General features: G+C 32.3%; 2 protein-coding genes across 2 annotated transcripts in view; one reads left to right on the forward strand and one right to left on the reverse strand.

Moving 5' to 3' along the window:
* The window catches only part of LOC125585286, a 40,645-nt gene extending 38,918 nt beyond the window's left edge, over window positions 1-1,727 (forward strand). Inside the window, exon 3 of the mRNA XM_048754064.1 lies at window positions 1,626-1,727. Within this exon, the coding sequence (XP_048610021.1) occupies window positions 1,626-1,727 (102 nt within the window). The remainder of the gene's footprint in view (window positions 1-1,625) is intronic.
* A 2,230-nt stretch (window positions 1,728-3,957) lies between these two features.
* Window positions 3,958-9,874, reverse strand: LOC106396187 (insulin-degrading enzyme-like 1, peroxisomal). The gene is made up of 26 exons (XM_013836519.3): window positions 9,645-9,874; window positions 9,457-9,532; window positions 9,277-9,344; window positions 9,099-9,190; window positions 8,924-8,997; window positions 8,782-8,825; window positions 8,527-8,578; window positions 8,288-8,410; window positions 8,075-8,187; window positions 7,830-7,992; window positions 7,661-7,753; window positions 7,472-7,557; window positions 7,297-7,383; window positions 6,926-7,029; window positions 6,558-6,660; window positions 6,333-6,428; window positions 6,063-6,252; window positions 5,933-5,994; window positions 5,748-5,852; window positions 5,468-5,669; window positions 5,181-5,389; window positions 4,973-5,097; window positions 4,839-4,890; window positions 4,657-4,743; window positions 4,450-4,572; window positions 3,958-4,359 (listed from the first exon to the last, which is right to left on the reverse strand). The coding sequence occupies exons 1-26, from the start codon at window positions 9,780-9,782 to the stop codon at window positions 4,114-4,116; spliced, it is 2,913 nt and encodes a 970-aa protein (XP_013691973.1). The 5' UTR covers window positions 9,783-9,874; the 3' UTR covers window positions 3,958-4,113.
* Window positions 9,875-12,895: the final 3,021 nt, after the last annotated feature.

Here is a 12,895-nt window from a genome sequence, read left to right on the forward strand (position 1 = left end):
ATTTTGAACTTTTCTCAAAATCTATGTGTTAACCCTTACAAAATATTCAATTTTTCGGTAAATTGTTAATATACTGAAGCCTATAATTTTAGGGTTGTTTTAAAATTTGTAAACGCATTCTACATTTGTATTAATGTATTCTAAACTCTCTTACATGTTAAATGGGTGTCGTTCTATTTTATTTTTATCAATTAATTTAGTAAAACTTCATATGCTCCCTATATCAGTGGATAAACCACAATAAAATCGATGTTTTAGAGAAAAGAAGAGCTAAAAGGTTCTAAACCTCTCTGACCATCATCATATGTTATTTCATGATACAACTATGCATTAAAACAATATTTTCAAAACTTTTTAATTTTTCTCAAAATATACGTGTACCCCTACAAAATATTTAGTTTTTCGGTAAATAGTTAATATACTAAAGCCTATAATTTTAGGGTTGTTTTAAAATTTCTTACCACATTATATATTTGTATTAATGTATTCTAAACTCTCTTTCATGGTATATTGGCATCATTCTATTTTTTAATCAATTAATTTAGTAAAACTTCATATGCTCCCTAAATCAGTTGACAAACCACGATAAAATCGCTATTTTAGAGAAAAGAAGAGAAAAAATGTTTCAAACCTCTCTGACCATCATCAGATGTTATTTCATGATACAAATATTCATTAAAACAATATTATCATATTTTTTAAATTTTTCTCAAAATCTATATGTTAACCCCTACAAAATATTCAGTTTTTCGGTAAATGGTTAATATACTGAAGCCTATAATTTTTAGTGTTGTTTTAAAATTTATAACCATATTCTATATTTGTATTAATGTATTCTAAACTCTTTTACATGGTAAATGAGCGTCGTTTTTTTTTATCAATTAATATAGTAAAACTTCATATGCTCCGTAAATCAGTTGACAAACCACAATAAAATCGCTATTTTTGAAAAACGAAGACATAAAATGGTTCCAAACCTCTCTGACCATCATCATATGTTATTTCATGATACAAATATGCATTAAAACAATTTTTACATATTTTTTTAATTATTTTGAAAATCTATGTGTTAACCCCTACAAAATATTAGGTTTTTCGGTAAATGGTTAATTTACTAAAGCCTTTAATTTTTAGTGTTGTTTTAAGACTTCTAACCACATTCAACATTTTTACTAATGTATTTGAAACTCTCTTCATGGTAAATGAGCGTCGTTCTATTTTTTTATCAATTAGTTTAGTAAAACTTCATATGCTCCCTAAATCAATGGACAAACCACAATAAAAATCCATATTCTAGAGAAACGGAGGCAACAAAGGTTCTGAATCTCTCTGACCATCATCATATGTTAGTTCATGATACAACTATTCATTAAAACAATATTATCTTATTTTTTGAATTTTTCTCAAAATCTATGTGTTAACCCCTACAAAATATTCAGTTTTTCGGTAAATGGTTAATATACGGAAAGCCTATAATTTTTAGGGTTGGTTTAAAATTTCTAACCACGTTCTACATTTATATTAATGTATTCTAAACTCTCTTACATGGTAAATGGACATCGTTCTATTTTTTTATCAATTAATTTAGTAAAACTTCGTATTGATGGCTTGTATCTGATTACCAGGAATCCCCTCTTAACCCTAGCCACATTATTGAACACGAAGAAGGCCAACGTCCTGTGATATGGGATTACGAGAATTGTGCAATTCCACAATATATAAAGTGATAAAAATCAATTGTTAAGAAAGAGAATAAAAATCCTTAAACACCACTTAAAATGATAGGAAGAGAGTAATTATCCAATTAAATGTTAATAGTTTTATTAAATCTAGACCAGTTGCCACAAACATATGTCACCAGGGGCGGATCCACGTTGGTGGGTACGGGGTCACGTGCCCCCGAATGATTATATAAAGTTCGTGTGTAAGAGTACTATAAGTTTTTCTACTAGGCTGGTGGTCTTCATTGTGCACAGCTAATGAAAGAGTGATGCTTCTGCAAGCTCGATTTTTTATATTTTTCATTTTTAGTTATATATTAATATAACATTTATTTTGGACCATTTTATTGTTCGCTAATGGCTAGACTATGGCTAGCCTATGATATTAGAAAGACCTTTTATACGTAATATGTTTTTTTCTATGCATCTTATAAAATACTTTTTTTCTCTTATCTTTGAAACTATTTCATAACTTTATTTAATTTTATACTAGTGTGTATTAGATTTTTTTAGAGAAAATTGCCAAAACAGAACAAAAATTTAGGATGGTTGTCCCCTTAGTATAATACCGTCACTAAGTTGTCCCTATAGTATAATATTTTTCGTAATGCCAAAACTAACCTTTCATTAATCAAATTAAACATATATTAAAACCATTTTTAAAAGTTTAATGAAAAAGATAAAAATAAAATGTTTTAGAAAGGTAAAAGAAATGTAAAAACAATTTTAAAAAAAGGAACAAAAGACACTGAAGTCCGGAACCAAATATCCCTACTAACCCTAATCTTCTTCCCTATCAAAATCCTCCACAACCATTCTTTTAAAATCTTCTAATGTAGAACTTGATTCCAATAACAGTAGCCTACCCTCTTTGTCATCAGCCGAAAAACTCATCCAGTGGTTGAACCAAATTCCCAAACACCACATGTTGTATAGATATGTATCATAGAATAAGAGTTTGTGAAAATCACAAGACAAACTATGGAGAAATCATATATTGATGAAGAAGAAAATGAAAAATTGTTTTTTTATATATTTTGGCAAAGCAAATCGATCAAAACACGTTTTAGGAAGTTAGAATATTTTTAGAATATTTTCTTAACAGAAACTTCCTTAATTTTCGAAAAAACAGGTTTTATTATCCATAGAAGGCACCTTCTACAATGAGTAGAACCATGACAAAAATCTTGAATGCAATTTCTACCTCATGTAGACGTACGTGTTGTACTTAGATTTCGCATTCCCGAAATTTTAGAATACTTCATAAAAGTAGAAACTGCATTTGAGAGAAAATTAGATATCTTTACAATTAGTAGAATTCGCATTCCTCATATTTAGAATTTTAATTAAAAATAGATTTTTTGTTCTAAAAAAGGTAGATGGATTTGTTTATTCAGGAGTTCGTTTTCTACTAACTCATTTTCCGTAGAAGACGAGTCCTACTTTTAGTAGAACAAAATTTAAAAATTTTATCTATCAAGTTTTTCAACTAAAAAAATATATGTGTTTGTGTATATCGGTGTTTTATTAATTGTTTATATTTTTAATTTTTTTTTGATTCATTAAACTATTTATTTCATTAAATTTCAGAAAGAAAAAAGATAAAAGGGAGACAAAATGGACAAAATTGGTTTTATACCAAAGGGACAACCATACTAAATTTTTGTTCCGTTTTGACAATTTTCCCATTTTTTTTATAAACAATCTAAGTAGTTTCTTATGGACAAAAAGGATGATTGACAAAAATATAATATAATATTTTAAAATAAAATTTTGATTATTATTTGACTAATATATATCATTATATTTGAAATTTAACATTAATTTAATATTTAAATTATATACTACATTTATAATAATATGCCTCCGACTAAAAAGTTTTCTAGATCCGCCACTGTATGTCACCGTAGTATATTAACAGTTTCTTTTTCTTGTAACAGTTTCTTATAAATATTAGTTTAGATACTTTTGTATTCTCTCACCTAATTAACTTATTTTTTCATTTGCCTTAACTAATGAGACACTAGTAAAACATTTACAGTTGGAGAAGCTCTGAATGTGATCTAAGTTGCATATATTTTTTAAATTTTGAATATACCTTAGTACTTATTTCAGAGATTTACTTTTTTAAAATGTTTTTTTGGATATGGCGTCTAATTCCACCAATTTGCATATAATATTTTAATTTCGAAGAATTTTATAGTTTTGAGAATTACTGTCATAGTAACAAATCATATACGGTTCAATATTTAGTTTTTGCCATCTTTTAGTCTATTTCATTTGTTTTTTGTGAAAATGATGCCAACATAAGGTTCACCTGTTTTATTCTTACAACGAGAAAGGATCAAAGAAGATATAAAATGATTGTCCCTGTATAATGAGATTCAGCCCCTCACAGTTTGGGTTGTCCGCATCCTCTGAACGACCCATGAAGAGGCTGAGCCTTTCTGAAACCAACAATATCTTCAATTTCAACAGATGGTGATGGGACTTCATCCTTGTCACTTGCCATCTCTTTCAAATGCTGGCTACCATATACTCTTATGCTCAAGGACTTCTTCCTCGCTGCTCCAATCTTGATGTATTCCTCGAAGAAATCTATCAGCTCTTGCTTCTGAAGCTGCCTCAGTGCAGCAACCTGTCCACAAGGAAACCACAAGTTAGTTTCTCCCAAAACAACTTCAATACTCACTTGAATTAATCCTACATGTTGATTCAATTATGTTACCTCTGCCTCTTTACGGTTGAACTTGAGTGTTCCTCTTTGAATCTCTTGCCAGTAAAACCGGGACTCCTCCTTTAAGTTCTTGTATTTTTCAAGCTTCATGTCTATCAAAGCTGTTACATTGCTCTGGAGGAAAGAGTAACTCATGTCAGTTAGTTAATAAGGAACATATTGTCACTTGAGATATATACATTGGTTCACCCATCTCACCTTGAATTCCTCATCACTCATCTCATGAAGTTTACTCTCGAAGTTTTTCAGCAACAACTCCACCCTCGAATCAATATGTCCAGGACCCTGTTTAAAACCATCAACACCCGAAGGCAGTTACAGACAAGAGCACTAAGGGTGGTTATTAGATCAATTCTATCAGACAGAGATCGTTTGGTTACCTTCACTGATGACTGGATTATGAACTGCACACCATAAATGCCAGAATCGTTCCTAAGTTGCAGAAAAGTATGGTTAAACAGAGTTCGGGTGGGGGCATATGAGTAAATGTGAGGAAACAAAAACATAAGTATACCTCTGAGCAAGTGCAGTGATGTAACCAAGTTGCTCCACCGTTCTAAGTTGGTGAAAGGTGGCTTGCTTTGCAACGAGACCAAATAGCTGAAGCTTAATATTCATGGCAAAGTCATCTCTGTGAACCTGTTTGTGGCAACCAATGTTTTAGTTAGCCACCAAAGCAGTAAGGTCTCTCGAAAAAGCCATCTTCTAATCTGAACAAGTACCTGGATATAGTGTACTAGAGCAGAGTTTTCATCACTAGGGTTCGAGCCATCTTGGTGGTAGAAGTACTTCATACCTTCTTCGAGCTTCACAACTCTATTAGTCAGGTGCTGGGATGGGAACAAAGGTCGGCACTTAGGCTTTGGATCATTGAAAAGAACATCTTCAACATGCTTGACCATTGACTCAGCTTCATTATCCTCCACATTACCTGAAATGAAGTAAATGTATATATTTGAACACCAAGACAACTTCTGATAAAAGGAAAAGAAATATCTAATCTTAGTACCTGCTATATAACACTCAATGAATGTCCTTGATAACAACATTGGGACAAACTTAGCTACATCTTCAGCTTCCAAATGAGAGAGAACTTCTAGTTCCTCTGTCCAAGGCCAGGTTTGATCTTGTAATATCAGCGAGCAATAATACATTGCTTGGTGATATGGCTGACGGAACTTGTAGTTTTGATACTCTTTTGTGACAGTTTCCTAGTAAAAGACAAGATTTAGTGGTCGTCTAAATTGTTAACTTAAGTAATAAAGAGAGACAAAGCTTAACATGATCACCTTGATAACAGCAAACCTGTCAGGTTTAACTTCAAAATTGGCTATTTTCTCAATAACAGTTTCCAGCAAAATCCTCAGTTTGTGATTGTAACCAAGAAGGGTCAACTAGGAAGGGAAAATAAAAACAATTAGCGCAAAACACAGGTAAAAGCATGTGGTGTGAATGAGGCAAATGCCAAACTCACCTCGAAACCATTGTCTGAAAGGCTCACACCATAGTGAAGACCAGCAACTTGTGCATAATAAGCTACAACATAGAAGAGGCAAAGAGTAAGTGAAAGAACAATACTGAGGGATGTATAGATTAGATCTTACCATATTCATTTAAATAGTCCATCAATAGTCTCGTAAAGATATCAGTAAGAACCGCTGCGTCCGGAGAGCTGACTGCGAGAGGACAATTGAAATCCATCTTGAAATACGCCTTTGGCTTTGAGAAAATCGTGTCTGGCTTGTACCACAACCTCGAGAAAGGCGAGTTTCTCAACAAAACTGGGACAGTCTCCTGTTCCAGAACTTGATCACATAAGAACACTGCTTCACACATTAAAAAAATAATAATAACTAGTGTGGTGAAATTTGAACCTTGTTCTTAGCATCTTTTAGTGACAAATCTGTAGGGATGAAGACATTAGGCGCTGGTAGGTGCAGGTTCACATCAGGAGCTGACTTCACCCACTCCTGTAATAATTTTACACAAACCAAAAAGATTAACAAGGCAAAACATATAAACGAATCATTTCGAGTAAGTATAAGGCAAAACATATTAAACGAATCATTTCGAGTAAGTATAATATATCAAATGAGAACCTGAATGGTAGAGCTGGTTATCTTCTCAAGAGAATAGGCAGTGTTATACCATGGCTCATTCTTGTCCGTTTGTCCTTCAAATTTCTGCGACTCCCAAAAGATTCTACAAAAAAAACAAGACAACAGTTTGGTTATATCAATAGATTCCAGAGCTTTGACAGCATGAAAACTCTCATAGCATGACAGGAAATGGACAAAGTAAACTGCCATAAAAAAGCTAGTGAAGATATCGAATAAAATAACGTGTCGTATGCATCTCGTCCTCAGATATATTAGAAACAATGGTGGAATTAGCTTAGGTATAAGCTCATGATTTCATCACCAATAAAATAAAAGAATTCTAATTCACTTAAAGATCACAGACTTACCGAGCATTGCTAGGAGAAAGCTCATCTACAACCTTTTGTATAGTGGCTGGATTAAATTTAGATGGCAGGGACAATCCAACCAGCCAGTCCCTTGTCGGAAATATCTGAAATATAATTGTCAAGGATACATAAATTGTTGATATATTAGCATGAACTTGGGTGTGTGCTTTAAGGATGTAGATTACCAAACATAGTTGCACTAAATAACTTCATATGGACTGCTAATGTAATAGCTAATTGGTCATTGACGTAGTACCAGAGGTAAACATATATTCTTCATTCTTAAAGACGCATAAACTCAATTATATCAAGCAGTCATATGTATAGAAGAAAGCCTACAAGGAAAGCTAAAGAACAAAACTATAATTTACCTGCAAGTTTGATGCAATATCCACTATATAAGACATTGGTGGTGTTTTGTCTTGATAATGAAATTTTGTCTCACAAATAGCTGCGAGCTTCAGTAATAACAAGAGATGTATCAAAACCTTTGAGGACTGAGTCATTAGAATACGTCAAAATAAAAAGCAATTAGCATAGCCATACCTCATCAAAAATCCACTGACAGACACCAGTCTGTTGTAATAGCTGAATGTATTTGAACAGCAGCCCCAATATATCTTGCATATGCTCTGTAAACACCAAACACACTCATACGCTCTAGTCAACACAAGAACGAATAAGACTGTTGTAAACTCTCCTAGAGTTAAAAGAAATACAGTAAGAGAAACGCACCATGACCAGCATCGGTAAGTTCAATAGAAACCGTGAAGAAAGAATAATCAAGAGTCCAATCTCCTTCACCAGCTGAAAGTCCCGTTGCCCACCCTGCAAGCAATAAAAAGACTTAAGCAAGAAACTCAAAAAAAAAAACCTATTAGCATGTGCCACAAAGAAAGCATACCCAAGGTCTTCAAAGCATGAAACAAACTTCCTTCGCCTTCATGTCCAATTAGATGGCCAAGGTACCGGCATGGTGCTTCTTCATAACGATGAATGCTAGGAGTTACGGGCCATGACACGTTGATCTTGTGTCCTTGCTTGATAGGAACAGCCTTCACAAGAATCTAAAAACCCAAACACCATCTCAGGAACATTCTAGCATAAATATTTTTCTTCTTAAAATAAATTATGAATTTGAGAAAAGACCTGCAAATGGTCCGAAGTACATGGCTGACCAGGGAATCTAGGGATGGTTTTGTTGGTGTTTTGGACTTCCTGGAACATCCCTTCCACAAGATCTTGAATTTTGTCAAGGCTTTCTGAAAATATATCCAGAGCAAAGGACATCAGTGTTAGTGTTACCTATTTAAATAGAAAGAAAGAGAAGTTTGAGGTTTGTGTTAGTATAAAAAAACATACCCTTCCCATATACAACGAGGTGCATGATGTTGGCAGAATAGTGTTCTTCATAGAACTTAATAAGCTCGCTCGTTGTATCCACTCCTTTCGCTTGGGGTTTTACATGAAGTGTATCCATGTTTCCTAATCACAAATCTCACTTTTTAGGAAGCACAATTGACTATTCATATGCATCATGATAAATAGCATTCCATAAACGCATTCATAGCAAAGACAGTGAAAACAATTAGAATATAGACCTGTGCTGAATTTGTGAAAGGGATGGTCTTCATTGCTTAGATGCTTCTGTAACTGTTTTTATCAAATTAGAAGTAAATATCATATACCTCTGAAGCATGTAAAGATCTATCAGAAGTTCAAAGAAAACTTCTTTTTGACAATTAATATTTTTTTCTTATCATAATGATTTGCTCAACAGTGATAGTACCAACCCAATGAGAGGAAATAAATCAAAAACAGCTTAAAATCATTGCTGTTTAGAACCAGAGCTATACCTGTCTCATCCGCCAACCATCAGAGAGTAAGTTTTTCTGATTCTCTGGATACAAAAAAAAAAAAAAACTCGTTATAATCAGTTTTAACTTCAAGGGAGTAGATCAAGATTAACATAAATTAAAAAAAAAAAAAAAAACGAACCTGAGTCAACAGCCTTGATCTCCCTCATAGTGGCCTCAGCTGACATTAGTGGTTTGATAAAGAACTGAGCAAACCTGATTCAGCAAGTTAAGTAAGAATCTTAGCCAGCCAAGATAGTAGGCAACAGATTAGTTAGCAATAAAAAAAAAAAAGAGAAAAAGAACAACAATCATACCTGTCCAAAGCCTCACTGAAACAATCAGCATTGATATCGAAATGGTAGTTTGTCTCTTCAGAGGATGTATACGCGTTTGTGCTCCCTCCATGCTATACACCATAGACAAATTCAAAATCAACAGAAGAAACAAACAAACAAAAGAACAACTTCTCCAGAGTATGTATATATGTATTACCTCAGTGATGTACTTGGAGTAACTATCTTCCTCTGGGTACTTTGCACTTGCATAAAACAGCATATGCTCTAGAAAAAAACAAAAATAAATCATTATTACAAAACCCAATTAAGCTCAAATGATAAGATGGGGACACATTAATAATTGAGAAAGCACAAGACTTTGGAGAAATCAACGTACCGAGGAAGTGAGCTAAGCCTTCTAATCCTTGTGGGTCAGAGAAAGATCCGATACTAACGCTCATTGAAGCAGCACACTTTGAAATAAAGGATCAAACTTTACGAATCAGTAATATGAATCAGAACTAAAGGATCAAAATTTATGAATCATCAGATTTAAATTGAATCGAAACGGGAGCGATCTCAGACCTTATCGGTATCGGGATCGCTGATCAAGAGGACTTGGAGCGAGTTCTTGAGGACAATCTTCCTGTATTCTCTGTTGTCCGTACGCGGCTTCAGTATCTCGACGCCGTCCACCATCGTGTTCGATTTCTCGACGGCCATCTTCGTCCTTAAGGATAGTTTCGTTTGGCTTCGGTGTGTGTGTCTTCTTTCTTATTCGCTGTCTGAATGAAGAGGATATATATCTCTTTTCTATTCTACTGAGGAGAGAGAAGTTATATAGTGTGCTGAGGTCTACCTTCAAACACATCTAACGGTGTATATATTGCCACGTCATCCAGATCTGGGAGCGTAGCGCAAGCAATAAGTCAGAGAATAATCCCTTTATTATTATTTGAGGAGCATTAAAAATAAATAACCTTTAGTTCATGTGTTTATTACAAGTGTGCCATTTCTTACGTGGCAACTCCACAAGCTCCCTCGCCTATTCTATTTAAAACCCCTTTGTTAACTAGAGTAATTACACAACATGCCATTGATCAAAACTTTATAATTTCCTTAGCTTTGTCTACATTTGTCACATATATACGTTGATACGTATTACATCAAACCTTATCATTTATTTCTTGCGTTAGTTACCTTAACCGAAGTTCTACGTATTACATCAAAGATTTTAAAATTATGTTAATTACCTTAACTGAAGTTTTTTCATTAATTTGTTTCAATACAAAAACATTACTGACATACGTAGTGGTCTAATTTTTTATTCAAAATGAATATAGATGCGAAAAAATTAATGTACGATTATCAATCAAAGTTTGTTTTCTGAAAAATCCTAAAAAGTATTTGATGATCAATACATGCTCAAGTGATTGATTTTCTTAAAAATACGAAAAAAATATTTGTTCTCTTAAAAATATATCAAGAGGAAAACTTTGTTTTAAAATAGTGAAACAGAAGAACCATGCATATGGCATATACTTGCCCCGTTTCATTAAATTGTTAGATGATCTCCGCCTTGCGATTGTAGAAACTAAGGTAAAATACGATTTTCTGGCATACAATTATAAAAACTTACCTTATATGATCTATCGTAAGTAAGATTTTAACGCCAGCTTGCATAAAGCAAATAATGGCGGAGCAAATTGCCCATGATTTAAACGTGATTTGCAAGGAAAAAATTGATTGATGATTGGGAAAAAGGAAACTTCTAATAACTTTGATATATTTTTAAATTACAAATTTGGTAAATTGATGGTAGTAATACGTGATTTGTGAGGACTTGACTTTTGTATATAAGGAACGTAGATTAAGGTTCAAATTATTGTAATCAATTAATAATCATGAACTTTCTTGAATTTGTTCAATTGCGATTGATAAAAGGAAGTTTGCATTAACTATTTACAATATTAAAGTAATTCTCGACTAAGATTGGAGCGCAAGTTATGTGTAATATTCGATTTAGTTACGGCCATTATTTTGAATCCATATGACCGACCCCATGGAGATTCCTTTTTAGTATAAATATACGGCTTCTATAATTTAGAAAACTCACCACACTTTTCTTCTCGACTTTGCTCATATCAAAACATTCTCTCAAGCAATCAAATGGCTAGCTTTAACTCTGTTTCCGATTTGAAACCATTCAAGACATTGTTTCTTTTATATTTTATTAGTCTATTGCTTATGTTTCGTTTTATTTTATATTTATAATTTATTTTATGCAAACAAATATACAATTTTTAAACAAAAATTCCGCAGCTTAATTTAGATTGACATACTAAATTTCGTCTAACCCTTACTTTATAACATATAGTATTACTTTAACTTTTATTATGTCTACAAATTAAAAGTGATAATATTTTGAAATCTATTTACTCCGCGCAGGGCGCGGGTTATCACCTAGTTATTATTATACTGGACGATAAGGCACCCGCAACGTTGCGATCTTTCTCGATTAGGTCATGTCCGGGTCCGGGTTGAGTGTTGAATAATAATTAGATTTTGACCCGTCCTTAGTAGCGTTAAAAGGGCGGGTATATATTTTGTTTTACGTTTTCGTTGAAATTTAATTTTTACATTCGAGTTTTGAATCATATATATGTTTTTCTTTGTATAATATTTATTTTAAATGATTAATAAGAAATTTAATAATTGTATTAAAATAGTTGGACCACATCTATATCAATAGGTCATGTTTATGTTTTAATAATATTGATGTTAATTTCAAAAGTTATATGTGGTTGTCAAATAGCCCACTACCCAAAGAAATAGGGAGTTACGTTTTTTTACATCAGATAAGTAGTTATGTTTTTAACTTTTAAAACCATAATATTAGATGCTACATAAATTAAAAAGTTATTTTTCCTTTTTGGAAGAGTAAAACATGTAAATAATTAGTCGAACACAACTAATATCAACAGGGCATGATCCAGAATTAATAGTATTGATGTTTATTCTTTAAATGGTTTTAACATTTTGCAACACTCCAATTTTTCATCGATTGTAAAATGACGAATACAAATGTTGATTTCTTAAATATATCATCACTGTCGAAAAATTAACGTATTATAATTCATTTTAATTATTACTAGTTGTCTACCCGTACTACGTACGGAATAAGAAAATGATTAACATTCTCTTGTTTAATTATCTTCTAAAATTTATTTCACCTTATCGCTTGAAGATCTAGTAGTAGCAATGATTTCTCTGCAGAAAAAAAACTAAAAAAATAAATAAAACTTCGTAATGGAAGATAATTAAATGCTGAGACTTAAAAGTTAAAACTTTATCGCTTACTCTTTTACTAAACAACTATTCCCTCCGTTTCCTATTAAGTGTCGTTGTAGAAAAAAAATTCGTTACAAAATAAGTTTTATTTTCAACTTTCAATACAAAATTTATTAATTTTTATTAATAATTTATTTTTTATTAGTTGGAATATGGTTAAGTGTATAGGTAATTGTGTTTTTATATAAGAAATATATAAAATTAATTATGTCCTTAATCTATATGCACAAACTCAAAGTAACACTTAAAATAAAACGGACGGAGTATTATCTGAACTCGTCTACACCACTAACCACGAATTTCCAAAAAGCCAGTATAACCTTCACTTCATCTTCCCTAAAATCATTTTATACACTTCGACAGCGTTTTCAAGAGAAGAAAATCAAAGTATACGAAAGATGAAGCATCGGTTACTTTGTGGAAAAAAATGAAACTGTTTGGAATAATTTTATAAGTAATTTTTTTTGTCAAAGTGATTCTAGTGT

Source organism: Brassica napus, chromosome C4 (assembly GCF_020379485.1).
Source record: "Brassica napus cultivar Da-Ae chromosome C4, Da-Ae, whole genome shotgun sequence".
NCBI classification, from domain to species: Eukaryota; Viridiplantae; Streptophyta; class Magnoliopsida; order Brassicales; family Brassicaceae; genus Brassica; species Brassica napus.